The sequence below is a fragment of the Ornithorhynchus anatinus genome, chromosome 4 (genome assembly GCF_004115215.2).
Source record: "Ornithorhynchus anatinus isolate Pmale09 chromosome 4, mOrnAna1.pri.v4, whole genome shotgun sequence".
Lineage (NCBI taxonomy): Eukaryota > Metazoa > Chordata > Mammalia > Monotremata > Ornithorhynchidae > Ornithorhynchus > Ornithorhynchus anatinus.
The window spans coordinates 61616916-61631814 of record NC_041731.1 but is presented as its reverse complement, the minus strand read 5'-3'; the positions used below and the strand labels follow the sequence as shown (position 1 = coordinate 61631814).

At 42.2% G+C, this 14899-nt stretch overlaps 1 protein-coding gene across 1 annotated transcript in view; it reads right to left on the bottom strand.

Moving 5' to 3' along the window:
• Positions 1 to 14899, bottom strand: part of VPS13B (vacuolar protein sorting 13 homolog B) — a 932812-nt gene that overhangs the window by 838630 nt on the left and 79283 nt on the right. The window contains 1 exon segment of the mRNA XM_029063425.2: positions 11495 to 11669. Coding sequence (XP_028919258.1) covers positions 11495 to 11669 — 175 coding nt within the window.

Here is a 14899-nt window from a genome sequence, read left to right as displayed (position 1 = left end):
TTTCCTAAGATGCAAAAAAAAAAAGCACCCCTATTTAAACCGAGAGAAGTCCTGTCAGGATAGCTGTGAATCCTGTGAGATCCTGCTGTGGGGTCAGCCCGCTTATCTGTAGGATAAGCCTGAATCTCAACAACCACGAGGCTCTCTGGGTAGCAAATAAACATCACTGAAACCATCCTTTGACATGTGCCTATCAAATTCAAATGTTGGGGATCCTTTTTTTTTAATGGGATTTGTATACCTTCAGTATTGTAGTGTATCCAAAATATGCTTTTAAGGAAATAGCTGCCATGTGCAACCCTGGTGGTTATCTACCCCCTCTGCACCACCCTAAACCTGCACTTGAGGATGATGGAGATGGGAGAAATATAGCCCAGACCTATTTTTTTCTAATGTTATTTGTTAAGTGGTTACTAGGTGCCAAGCACTGTTCTTCGCATTGGGGCAGATTCAAGCTAATCAATTTGGACACGGTCCATGTCCTACACGGGGCTCACAGTCTTAATCTCCATTTTACAGAACAGGTAACTGAGGCACAGAGAATGAAGCGACTTACCCAGGATCCTCACTGATTAGGGTGTCTTTCGGCTACTCCCCCACCTAAATTGTCTCTATTACAGGGAAGGAGAAAAAAAATCCTATCGGCTTATGGCCCTAGTTTTCATTATGTATCCTTGGATACGTTTAGGTTTTAAAATTAAAAGACCACAGGCCTGGGAGTCAGAGGACATGGGTTCTAATCCCATCCCTGCCAACTGCTTGGTATATGACCTTGGGCAAAGTCACTTCTCTGTACCTCAGTTCTCTTATTCTCCCTCCGACTTTGACTCTGAGCCCTATGTGAGACATGGACTATGTCCGACCAAATCAATCTGCATCTACCCTGACACCTTGAACAGTGTTTGACACATAATAGGCACTTAAATAATCTAAACAAACACAACACAGTGTTCACAACACAGTGAAATACAAATAGTTCACAACACAGCGGTAACTAGCAAACACTCCAACGACTGTTAGCTCCCTCTAGACTGTGAGCTCGTTGTAAGCAGGGAATGTGTCTTGTTATATTGAACTCTCCAAGCGCTTGTGCAGAGCACTGCACTAAGCGCTTGGGAAGTACAATTCAGCAACAAATAGAGACAATCTCTGCCTACAAAGCGCTCAATAAATACAATTGAATGAATCAATGAACAAAAAAGTACCCCTTCCTTTCTGGTGTGCTGGATCTGCATACATTCCACTTCACACAAGGAGTCAAGAAGGTTGATAATCAGAGGAGAGATTCAATTCCACATCACTATCTTCTTCAGCTTGTTTCGTCTTTCTGCCTACCTGATTCCTGAACCCTCCTAAATTCTTCTTCAAAAATTTGAGTTATTTTAAAATATTTTCTTAAGATGACACAATTCGTTTTCAGTCTTACTTGCGAAGTAAATTCTTATTAACTCTTTTCTTCTAACATCAGAAGTACCCTTTCAAACATTTGGCTATAAACTCCTTGAGGGCAGAGAACACATCTACCAACTTGGTTATATCACACTCTACCAAGTGCTTAGTGTGGTATTCTGTATGTGATGAGCGCTCAATAAATACCATTGGGTGAATAGACACAATTTTTCATTATTTCAAGTCTTTACACTTTCACCTTTTAACTAAATAAAAAGTTTTACAGATCAAAAGATAGGTATGTCATCAAGAACACAAAGGGGACTTCCGATGTAAATACGCTGTTTCCTCAGCCTTAAGAGCTCTAAAAAGATATATTCCTCTAGAGTCTTAGCTGCCTCAAAGTCCTGGAATCATGAGTCATCAAATAGTCAAGCATAAAGACTACACTGAAATCAACACTAATTCCAAAACTAACCACCTCTACATCAGCTAAAGCAGATTTCAGATGTAACAATTTCTCTAAACAAATGCACTGAACCATTACTGGCCAGACAAGGACTTTGCTAGTGATCCTGCCCCTGACTCTGGGCATCTTCCCCCAACTCTGCAACTCAGTTCTGCTGAAAGGGACCTGAATCAATAATACTGGATGGATGAGAAAATTAAACTCAGTAAGAGACAGCTTTAAGGATCAGAATAAGAATTTCATTTGAAAGTTATCTGAGACCAAACAGAAAAGCTTAAATAGGCCTGAAACACTCAATTCTCTCCCAATTCATAGGCCATAATAATAATTATGGTATTTGTTACACGCCTATGTGCCAGGCACTGTATTATGTGGATAAAAGCAAATCAAGTTGGACATAGTCCCTGTCTCAATGGGGAGTATAGTCTCGATCCTCATTTTACAGATGAGGTAACAGGCACAGAGGTCACACAACAGACAAGTGGAGGAGCCGGCATTAGAACCCAAGACCTTCTGACTCCCAGGCCCATGCTCTATCCACTACCCCACGCTGCTTCTCATCATCCTAACGCCCTATTATGGGAAACAACGTGGCTCAATGGAAAGAGCCCAGGCTTCAGAGTCAGAGGTCATGAGTTCCCCTCCCGGCTCTGCCACTTGTCAGTTATGTGACTGTGGGCAAGTCACTTCACTGTGCCTCATTTACCTCATCTGGAAAATGGGGATTAACTGTGAGCCTCACGTGGGACAACCTGATTACCCTGTATCTACCCCAGCGCTTAGAACAGTGCTCTGCACATAGTAAGTGCTTAACAAATACCAACACATTATTATATACCACTGCTCTGCAAGTAATTGTGTCAAGTAGGCTTAAGTCCTGTTACTTGAAGTGGACAAAAGCAATTTACCAAAGAACAGTTCCTTTACGGAGAAGATGAAGGTAGACAGAGCATTTTAAGCCAAGCAAATTGGTTAAGAAATTAGATTTGCATTCAATAACCGCTCCCTCTCCGGATAGAATTGGTGTTACTGGCTTCACTTAGGAAATTGACTGGGCAACATACAGGCCAAAATAATTTCTTTCAATTTACGGATGAACAGAAGGTCTTTAAAAACAAACAAGGATAAACTTACTTACGAAGCAAAAAGTGATATACGACTATGTCTTTTCTCAAACCCTCCCAACTGGATCCAGCAATGTCTTTGCTTTAGACACATTAATGCCCTCACAGAATCATGACCTGACCCTGTTCCCATTTAGCGATGAATGCCCTCCTTCCCATTATTGTTAACATCTCTTTTAGTCGCAGCATTCCAGAAATTGCTTTTACTGTTCCATGAAAACTGTCATCTCCCACTTCAGTGGCTTCTTTCCCCCACAATAAAATTCTGACTTTAATGTACCAAAGTGGATTTTCTTTCTCATCACTTCGATTTTCTCAAAATAATTATTTCAAAGGCTAATATACCTCCAGTTTGACTTAGATGTTGCTTTATGTCAAGCCACTAACTGGGCCTGCCAAAGACTGAAGCTTACAAAATTATCTGTACTCCAGCTTCTTTATTAGTATTATTTTACACTTCTTTCATCTTTTATAATACATCCGTGCCTGCACATTGGAAACATTCTTTTAGTTAGCTCTTTACAGTACATTAGTCATCCAAATTTCCAACCGCAGGATTTTTTTTTTTAAAAGAAACTTCACTGTTCTGCTTGCTGAAACAAAACTACTGTCTGATTGAAAGCAATAATAAATGACACTCATTTATCTGGTGTGTGTACTGACCATGCACTTCTCAAATACAATAGTAATTTTTTCAATTGTCTAAACCCTTTCCAGAGTAAATGATTCATAGAACAACCTTGCAAATGTCACATTCATTTGCCTTTTGAGATGATGGCAAAACTCCTGAAAAGATTTAGATCCAAATATTTACAACTATTAATGTCAGGATTTCTCTCATTAAAATACAGTTTTACTTGATTTCTCACAAATTCCATAAATCGATGGCAATAAATTAGGTGACCAGATAACATTTGTACGGATTTTTTTTAGTCATTAAAAATTGTCATGAAGAACAAAACTTTGAATCGAATTCTTGAGTAGTACTAAGGTTTGGTTTGTTTTAAAGTACTGAAACAATGGAGTTCTGAAATCCTAAATTCAGTTTCCTATTAAATACTGGCATACGAATGAGCATTCTTGGACTCAATTCCTTTAAAAAAAAAACATTCTTTGGGCAAGAAACATGATAAACACAAGGCCCGAGTCCAGGACTGTATATCTTAGGCTACTGATGTTCAGTCATACCAGCTGCATCATCTCTTGGACATTAGTAGTTTTGTGCAGAGTTTATGAACTCTTTGTTTTATTTATTTGCAAGGTTATATAGCATATTATTTAAACCTAGATTTCTACCAAATGCAAACAGCAATCACAGAGATGCAGGTTATTATTAAGACATTTTTATGGGATTTGTTAAATACTTACTATGTGTTAAGCACTGTTCTAAGCACTGGGGTAGATGCAAGATAATCAGTGTGGGCACAGTCATATAAGGAGCTCACGGTGCAAATAGGATGGAGACCAGGCATTGAATCCCGGTTTTACAGCTGAGGACCCTGAGGCACAGAGAAGGTAAGTGACTTTCCCAGGGTCACAGAGCAGGCAAGTGGCAAAGCCAGAATTAGAACTCAGGTCCTCTGACTCCAAAGCCCAAGCTCTTTCCACCAGACTACACTGCTTCTTCACCAACTTCAAGCCTCGACAAGCAGGAACTTATGGGCAAATGCTGCTCGATTTTGAGGTTAATTACACAATAGGACTCAAAGGGCAGGTTTCATTTCCATTGGGCCCCAAGGTCAAGGGCGGTAAATAGTTCAGGTGTTGCTATAACAACAGGCAAATGGGCTGTGAAGAGGATGCCATAGGACAGAGCATCAAAGGCAGAGTGATCACAGGGGGAAGGGACAGAGAGATGTTAAGAGGGGGAAGGAGAAGGAAGAGGCAACATAAGAGTGAAAATACATTTCTGCACAGCACTCATCCTCACCCAGACCCAACAGTCTGTCCAAACTCCACATCTGCATACCCTCTTTCCTATATCTCTGCATCAGAGACGCCTGGGTCACCGACCTCAAGAGAAGCAGCGTGGCCAAGTGGAAAGGCACGGGCCTGGGAGACAGAGGACCTGGGTTCTAGTCTCTAGTCTACCCTTTGTCTGTTCTGTGATCTTGGGCAAGTAGCTTCACTTCTCTGTGCCTCGTTTACCTCGACTGTAAAATGGGGGATTAAGACTGAGTCTCATATGGAACCTGGATTGTGTTCAACTCATCTTGCACCAATGCCAGCGCTTACAACAGCACTTGACCGCAGTAAGAACTTAACAAATGCCAATTAAAAAATACCATTTAAAAGAAAGCTAGTTATTTGGTAAAGAAAAAAAAATACCTAATAAAACAGAGCTTCTAGAACTAGTCTGGATCACAATAGCAGTAATAGGAATGGTACTCACTGAGCAATTAGAGTGATCAGAGCATCCTACTAAACCCTGGGAAAAAATATAGAGATGGGAATCAGATACGGCCCCTGGGCCTCTCAACCTAAGAATAAAATAATAATAATAATAATAATGATGCTGGTATTTGTTAAGCACTTACTATGTGCAGAGCACTATTCTAAGTGCTGGGGTATTCATTCAATAGTATTTATTGAGCGCTTACTATGTGCAGAGCACTGTACTAAGCGCTTGGGATGAACAAGTCGGCAACAGATAGAGACAGTCCCTGCCATTTGATGGGCTTACAGTCTAATCGGGGTAGATACAGGGTAATCAGGTTGTCCCTTGTGAGGCTCACAGTCTTAATCCCCATTTTCCAGATGAGGTAACAGGCACAGAGAAGTTAAGTAACTTGCCCAGAGTCACACAGCTGACAAGTGGCAGAGCCGGCGTTCGAGCCCATGACCTCGGACTCCCAAGCCCATGCTCTTTCCACTGAGCCAATGGGAAGAGAGGGCCTGGTGACAGACATTCAAGAAATGACAAAACAGCAAAACTCTAAAAACATAAACACAAGGACAAACAACCACAATAAAAATAAAAACCAGCAGGGTGCTGAGGGAGGTGGTGCAAAATTTTATGCTCCTTGTGGCTCAGGGCAAAAGGCACTCCCAGAGCCACAGCAACCGCTGCATAAGTCACCACAGCCTTCCCCTGTAGACTGTAAGCTCATTCTGGGCAGGGAAAGTGTCTACCAACTCTGTTATCTTGCACTCTCCCAAGCGCTTAAAGTGTTCTGCACACAGCAAGTGCTCAATAAATACCACTGATACCATGATTAAATGATTCCAGGTTTTGTGGTGGCATGTTATGGCTGCTTTTCCCTTTTCCACTGGGTCTGGTGAAAGGCACAGACTAGAAGCAAACAGGAGATTTTGTAATATCTATTTTATTCAGGGCTCTGCACACAAAAACTGCTCAGTGAATACCAAATCAACCAGTGGTATTTAATGAGCACTTACTGAGAAGAGATCATGTACTAAGGGTTCAGGAGAGCACAATACAAAGGAGTTGACATGATTGCAATCCATCAGAAGCTTACGGTTTAGAAGGAAAACACACTGAAATAAATTACAGACATGTACATGTGCTGGAAGGCTGGTGAAGGGATGACTATCAAGTGCTTAAAGGGTGCAAATCCCAATGCAAGGTTGATTCAGAAGGGAGAGGCAAGTACGGGAAATGAGGGCTTAGTCAGGGAAGGCGTCTTGGAGGAGAGGTGATTTGAAAAAAGATTTGAAGGTGAGGAGAGTGATGGTCTGTCAGCGATGACGAGGGAAGGAGTTCCAGGCCAGAGGGAGGACATGGCGTAGCAGATAGAGCACGGGCCTGGGTGTCAGAAGGTCATGGATTCTAATCCCAGCTCCTCCACTTGTCTGCTGGGTGACCTTGGGCAAGTCACTTCACTTCTCTGGGCTTCAGTTACCTCATCAGGAAAATGGGGGTTGAGACTGTGAGTCCCACATGGGACAGAGACTGAGTCCAACCTGACCTACTTGCATCCACCCCAGGGCTTAGTACAGTATACTACTATATTGCCACTATAGCCATTAGACCTTTGAAAACAGTGCATGGTGCAAGTGATTTTCTTATCTATTTTCTTTTTAGGATGCCAAGATGGTGAATATAGGAAAAACACCCTAAAATTTGAGTTATTTAAATTTATTTAGACAGTATGAATGCTGAAACATTTTTTGGAAATGTACATTTTACACAGACCTAGGGGTCTTTTTTGAAATAATTTTATCGAATAAAATTCCAATTATGCTAAGTTTAAAACCTATTTTATTAGGTCCTGTGTGACTTGTTTCCCCACACAGTAAAGACTTCATTGTATGCCTCCTATTTTAATTAATTTGGGAATTTAGAATACAGTAGTTCATTGAAGCTCTATAATTTTTATGTTTCCTTTAATACCAGCTGCACTCTAAAAGGCCTATAAAGTGAAGTGACAAAGACGAGAAGTCATAGGGGATCATGCATTGATACTTTACTTGAAGGCTATTATTCTAAATCTGTTCCTGCTGACCAAGCAATTAACAGTAGGAGGTTGGGCTCGATTCTGAACCATTAAGACAGGCAACCGGGAAAAGTGATGATCCAGATCCTCCTAGCCCCAAATTCCACAGGGAGACCAGTGGAACTCTTGCTGCCAACCCAAGTGTCTCCTGGAGTAATCCAAGTAAGGGCGCCAGGCTTACCTGCCTTTCCTTCTGTTTGGCTTGAGCCCCTCATGGAGGGGGTAGAGGCAGGGAGGACCTGGTTCGCACTGCAACTACCAGGTCTAATAATAATAACGTTGGCATTTAAGCGCTTACTATGTGCAGAGCACTGTTCTAAGTGCTGGGAAAGATACAGCGTAATCAGATTGTCCCACGTGAGGCTCACAGTCTTAATCCCCATTGTACAAATGAGGTAACTGAGGCACCGAGAAGTGAAGTGACTTGCCCAAAGTCACACAGCTGACAGGTGGCGGAGCCGGAATTAGAACCCATGACCTCTGACTCCTAAGCCCGGGCTCTTTCCAACGAGGCACGCTGCTTCTGTAATAGCGGTATTTGTTAAATGCTTACTATGTGCCAGGCACTCTACTAAGCACTGGGGTAGATAAAGGGTAATTCAGTTGGACAGGGTCCCCGTTCCGCAAAGCGCTCACAGTCTTAATCTCCTTTTTCCAGATGAGGTACCTGATGCCCAGTGAAGTGATTTGACACACAGACCAGTGGCAGAGCCAGGATAGACTGTAAGCCCGTCAAAGGGCAGGGACTGTCTTTATCAGTTGCTGACTTGTACATTCCAAGCGCTTAGTACAGTGCTCTGCACATAGTAAGCGCTCAATAAATACTATTGAATGAATGAATTAGAATCCAGGTCTTTCCGACTCCCAGGCCTGGGCTCCATCTACTCTGCCACGCTGCTTCCCTGGTCTACAGGCAGTGCCGGCGACCAGAAGCAAACAAAAAACACCACCTGAAAACACCAAAGGAGGACCTGTCTAGCTTCTGCCAAACTCCCGGCCTTGGGCCCGGCCACCTTTGAAAGTGATAAGTCAGGGGAGAGTGATAGGCTGGAACGAGTTGGCTGGTCCCTCCATTGCTGATGGTAATATATTTCAAAATTCGTTATACCAAAGGTCTCCAGGGGTCCAGAAACCACTGCCATGCTCAACTATTTCCTTGCCCATGGCACCCTAAGTTACTGCCCTGCCCAAGACACTTGGGAGGCACCCAAGACATTAAGAGTAGCAGCCCCGAGATCTTCTCCACAGCCACTTTCTCTTTACTCCTGGCTCACAGGAGAGTACTCAGAGCTGAGAAATGTCATGAGCTACAGGACTGAGGTGCTACTGTACTGCTCTTCGGTTTCACATAGATATTAAACAATTTTAAAGCGGCCAGGGGACTGTGGTAGTTGCCTACCCTAGCGAAACAGCATTCAAAGGAGTTAAGTTTTTGGCAAAATGTTCCACTCTCCAGATTCCTCCAATAATTACCTCCTAAAACCATATAGGATATAATGAAGTTTCAAAACCTTTCTAAAGAGGTTTTGCTTTAAGCAACCTGAATTGATATGTTTATTATTTTTTTAATGATAGCGCAAATCAGTAATACTGCAAGCTGTAGAAGCAGCATGGCCTAGTGGATAGGGCATGGGCCTGGGAGTCATAAGGTCACGGGTTCTAATCTCTGCTCTGCCACCTATCTGCTGGGTGGCCTTAGGCAAGTCACTTTACTTCTCTGGGCCTCAATTAATCTCATCTTTAAAGTGGGGATTGAGGTTGTGAGCCCCATGTGGGCCCGGGACTATATCCAACCCGATTTGCTTGTAGCCACTCCAGTGCTTAGTACAGTGCCTGCCACATAAGCGCTTAACAAATACCACAGTTATCAATATCTCCTCTGAGCACTCATGTGGTAGTATTGAATAATACTCGGACGCTCTGAGGTGCAAAAACCATGAATAATATTCATTCATGACCTACCGTGTGCAGAGCACTCTACTGAGCACTTGGGCGAGTACATTAGAAGAAGAAATCCTACCCACAGTGTTTACAATCAAGAAGGGGGAGACAACCAATAACTTACAAATAAGAAGGAGAAGTGCTCAAATAGTCAAGAATGTAAAATATATGCGGAAGTGGAAAAAAGTAGTAGTAAGAGTAAAGTGCTAAAGCGGAGGAGGATGATAGTGAGGAGGATGTGACTGGAGAAGAAATCGACCGTAGCCCCCTGGAGTAGATGGAATCTTTGGAAGGGTTTTGAAGCTCGGGAGAGTTTGGTTTGGCAGAGTCAGAAAGTTCTAGGCAGGTGCAAAGAAGAGAACAAGGGGTAGGAAACAGGAGAGTTGAGAATGAGGCAAAGTGAAACAAGGAATGGAGAATGTGCGCAGGTCTGTAGTAGAACAATAATAATAATAATAATGGGATTGGTTAAGCACTTACTACATGCCTGGGAGTCAGAAGGTCATGGATTCTAATATTGGCTCTGCCACTTACCTGCTGTGTGACCTTGGGCAAATCACTTCACTTCTCTGTGCTTCAGTTATCTCATCTTTAAGTCCCACATGGGACAGGGACTGTGTCCAACTCCATTTGCTTGTATCCACCCCAATGCTTAGTACAGTGCCTGGCGCACAGTAAGCACTTGAATACCATCATCATTATTATTATGTGCCAGGCACTGTTCTATGCACTGGGCTAGATACCAGGTAATCAGGTTGGACACAGTCTCTCACAGTCTTAATCCCCATTTTGCAGATGAGGTACAGAGAAGTGAAGAAACTGCTCTAGGTCACACAGCAGACAAGTGGCGAAACCGGGATGAGAACCCATGTTCTGACTTCAGGGTCCATGCTCCTTCCTCTGAGCCATGCTGCTTCTCCAAGATAAATGGGTTGGACATATTACCTGTCATTCATTTCATTCATATTTACTGAACACTTACTGCATGCAGAGCACTGTAGTAAGTGCTTGGGAGAGTATAATACAGCCACAGTCACATTCCTGTCCCACAAAGGGATTACAGTCTTAGTCATTATCATCATTATTACTCCCCATTTTACAGATGCGGAACTGAGGCCCAGAGAAGTGAAGTGACTTGCCCACGGTCACACAGCAGACATGTGGCAAAGCTGGGATTAAAACCCAAGATCTTCTGACTCCCAGGCCCATGCTCTAGACCAGTAATTCTCTCAGCATTGTAGGCATATACAGATTCTTCCTTGCTAGGCTGTAGATCTGGCTAGCTATAATGGTTGGAGTCTTTACCACTTCTCTCTGTCAAAGTCAACCATTTCTAATTGCTAACTTTAATTTCTAATTTTCTAATTTTTTCTAATATTCTAATTGCAAGCCAGGCTCACTTGGTTCCTTCTTTTGCTATGTGACAGTGTTGGGCTTTTATCCTTGTGTTGTGTTGTGGGCTTTTGTACTTCATTTTTTCCTTTTTTAGCATTTTTTCTGTCCCTACTATTTAAGGATATCAGGTAACTTTAGAGGATGTGTTTAATAATCTTTCTTCATCCATCCCTTTCACACTAGCAAAGATATGTTATGATAAATAATGCTTTGAGATTGGTGGCCTTAATTCCTAAGAATTCACTGTTTGTGAGTCTGCCTCTCCTCATGTGATACTACTGAGGAGAAAGGAAGATTCCTCCTGGAGTTCATATGTGCTAATATGAGAAAGACTAGAACATCCTGATTCCTGTCCATACACTTGGAAAGTGGGAACAATATGATATTTGCAGAATAATCCCTGGTCTATTGAGACACAGTGTATTAAAATGGGATGATCCTTCAAAGAGATCACAAGACATCACAAGAAAACTATCAGACTCTGAATCCTGAACCAAGGAAAATGGTAAAGCTGGATGTGGCTATTATGTACCAAACCAATTTTCAAGTTTTCAAAAAGGAAAAGTGCTTTATCAGATCAATTGACTGTATACCTAAACTCCATCATATTAATGAATGGGGTGCTTACTATAATCCTTCTCAAAATACTTCACTGGTAAAAAGAAAGCTGAAAGAACATCAATTGTTTTCATACCACATTTTTTAGTCATGATACTTGCCTGGAAGATTTCCCAATATGTCCTTAGTGCTGCAGACTAGATCTTCTGTTTCTCCATCTTTAAAACTCCCTATTTCTCCATAATAAAGAGCAATCACAAGTTGCATGATACGCAGAAACATGGGGAGTTGTTGATCCGTAATAGACAGCTTCAAGCTTTCAACTAAAGTATGAATCTGTATTGGAAACAAGAGATTAAGTAACATATATGAAGTAGCATCCATTTCTTAATATTAACAGTAAGAATATTAGAAAGGTGTCAAAATTGGCCTGATACCTTTAAATGAATTAATTTAATTTTTGTTCTTAAGAATTGAAAAATAAAATGTTAGGCAACTGAAGTGTTTGTTCTAAGGGCAATTAAGACAGTATTGACCAAGAACCTCAGCAACTTCATGGTATCATTTAACATCTCTGGATTAAATTGGCTTTCCATAGAGAACATGTACCTATCCCCTTCTGCTTATAGAAGCAGCGTGGCTCAGTGGAAAGAGCCCGGGCTTGGGAGTCAGAAGTCATGGGTTTGAATCCCAGCTCTGCCACTTGTCAGCTGTGTGACTGTGGGCAAGTCACTTAACTTCTCTGTGCCTCAGTTACCTCATCTGTAAAATGGGGATTAGCTGTGAGCCTCACATGGGACAACCTGATTACCCTGTATCTACCCCAGCGCTTAGAACAGTGCTCTGCACATAGTAAGCGCTTAACAAATACCAACATTATCATTATTATTACAACGCACGGTTGATGTGTAAACAGCCAAAGGTTCAACTTTGCTTTATTCTGCACAAAAAGGCTGCCAACCCCTGCTTTAACTAATGCCAAGCTAACTAAAAACAATTACTTCCTGGAATTTACATTATACACCTGTTGAACTATCCCAGTGGAAGTCTGCATTTCCAAATAATATTGGCATTAGAGTGATGGTTCATTCATCTGGTCTCCTTCCTTTCCCCTCCAATCTTTTTCTTCTTTGTTTAGTACGATCATTTCCCATCATATATTTATTGCATTTTTTTTTTTGGCCATGAAAAAACTACCTAACACTTGAATTTCATTCTGTTGTTTTACGGCCAGTGTTGGCCAAAATTTTTCTTCTATTTCCAGAATGTTAATGATTCCCTCTAATTGATGATCACATTTTCTGACCAAGGAATCAGGAAAGCCGATGAACAGACCTGACCCTAAAACTGAACACTACAGGACACCATTCCATTCATCCTTCCCAAAGCAGCATGGCCAAGTGGCAAGGGTGCCTCAATTCTCTTATCTGAAGCAGCGTGGCTCAGTGGAAAGAGCATGGGCTTTGGAGTCAGGGCTCATGAGTTTGAATCCCAGCTCTGCCACTTGGCTGTGTGACTGTGGGCAAGTCACTTAACTTCTCTGTGCCCCAGTTCCCTCATCTGTAAAATGGGGATTAAGACTGTGAGCCCCACGTGGGACAACCTGATTCCCCTATGTCTACCCCAGCGCTTAGAACAGTGCTCGGCAAATAGTAAGCGCTTAACAAATACCAAAAAAAAAAAAAAACTGTGAGCCCCATGCGGGACAAGGATTGTGTCCAACCTGATTACTTTGTATCTACCCCAGTGCTTTGAACAGTGTTTGGCACAGAGTAAGTGCTTAAATACTGTAATAATTATTATTATTTCCTTTGAGGATGAGCCTCAAGCTGCAAAGACGAACTGCAGTATATGAGTATCAGAAGAGGCACTACATGGTCCCCTCTCCCTGTGATTTATTGCCCACTCCTCATTCAATGATATTTATTGAGCACCTACTATATGAACAGCACTGTAGTAAGCACTTTGGAGAGTAATATAACAGAATTGCTAAATACAACCCCTGCCCACAAAGAGCTCACAGGCCAGAGAGGGAGACAGACATTAAAATAAATTAGAGATATGTTCACAGATGATGTGGGGCTCAGGGTAGGGTGAATAAAGATTGCAAATCCAAGTGCAAGGGAAACACACAAGGGAGAGGGAGTAAGGGAAATCCGGGCTTAGTTGGGGAAGGCCTCTTAGAGGAGATGTGATTTTAATAAGGCTTTGAAGGGGCAGAGAGTGATAGTCAGATATGAAAGGGGGAAGGCTCCAGGCCAGATGCAGGATGTGGGTGAGGGGTCGGCGGCTAGATGGTACAGTAAGTAGGCTGGCATTAGAGAAGCCAAGTGAGCGTGCTGAGTTGTAGTAGGAAGTCAGTAATGTAAGATAAGAGAGGGCAAGGGGACCAAGTGCTTTAAAGCCAATGGTGAGGAGTTTCTCTTTGATGCGGAGTTGGTTTACAACAACTGGAAGTGCTTGAGGAGTGGGGAAACGTGGGCTGAACCATTTGTTTGAAAAATAATTGGGGTGGCAGAATGAGGGCAGTGGGGAGAGATAGGAGGTAGGGAGGTCAGCAAGGAGGACATAGTAATCCAGGTGGGATAGGATAAATGTTTGGAGTATGGGGTAGCAGTTCTCACTTGGCCTACCCTTCCTCCAGGGAGATTCAATTTCCCTAAAAACCCCTATTTTCATTCCTGGATATAACTCAGAAAATGATTTCCAACAAACCTGACCTGCTATCCAGGAGTTTCAAACACCTGGATCATCTGTCCTAACTTCCAGATCAAATTGGATCAGCAACTGGGATCCAATACATTTATAATGTTTCCGATTAATGGACATTTCAGGAATAATAATGGTCATATTTGTTAAGCACTTACTAGGTGCAGAGCACTGTTCTAAGCGCTGGAGTACACAGGGTCATCGGGCTGTCCCTCGTGAGGCTCACAGTCTTCATCCCCATTTGACAATGAGGTCACTGAGGCCCAGAGAAGTGAAGTGACTTGCCCATAGTCACACAGCTGACAAGGGGCAGAGCTGGGATTCAAACCCACGACCTCTGACTCCCAAGCCCGGGCTCTTTCCACTGAGCCATGCTGAATAACTGCTATTAGAGGGATAGCAAGTCAGTAACTTCAAATATTTAAGTTCCTTGACTTTATCCACATCTTAAATAAATCTGTATTGGCCTCCGATCAGAATAAAATAAAAAACAAATCACGGTATGGGTTAAGCATTACTATATGCCATGCACTGCATAAAGCACTAAGGTGGATACAAGCAAATCAAGGTGGACACAGTCCCTGTCCCACATGGGGTTCACAGTCTTAATCCCCATTTTACAGATGATGTAATTGAGGCACAGAAAAGTTAAGTGATTTGCCCAAATTCACACAACAGACAAGTGGTGGAGCCGGGATTAGAACTCATGACCATCTGACTCCCAGGCTCCTGCTCTATCCACTATACCATGTAAATAATAAGATTATTCTACTATAGTATATAATTTGCTTCTTTACTAACAGGATTAATTTTAGAGTTAAAGAATATGGAAGTGAATCCTGAGGAACATCCCAAAA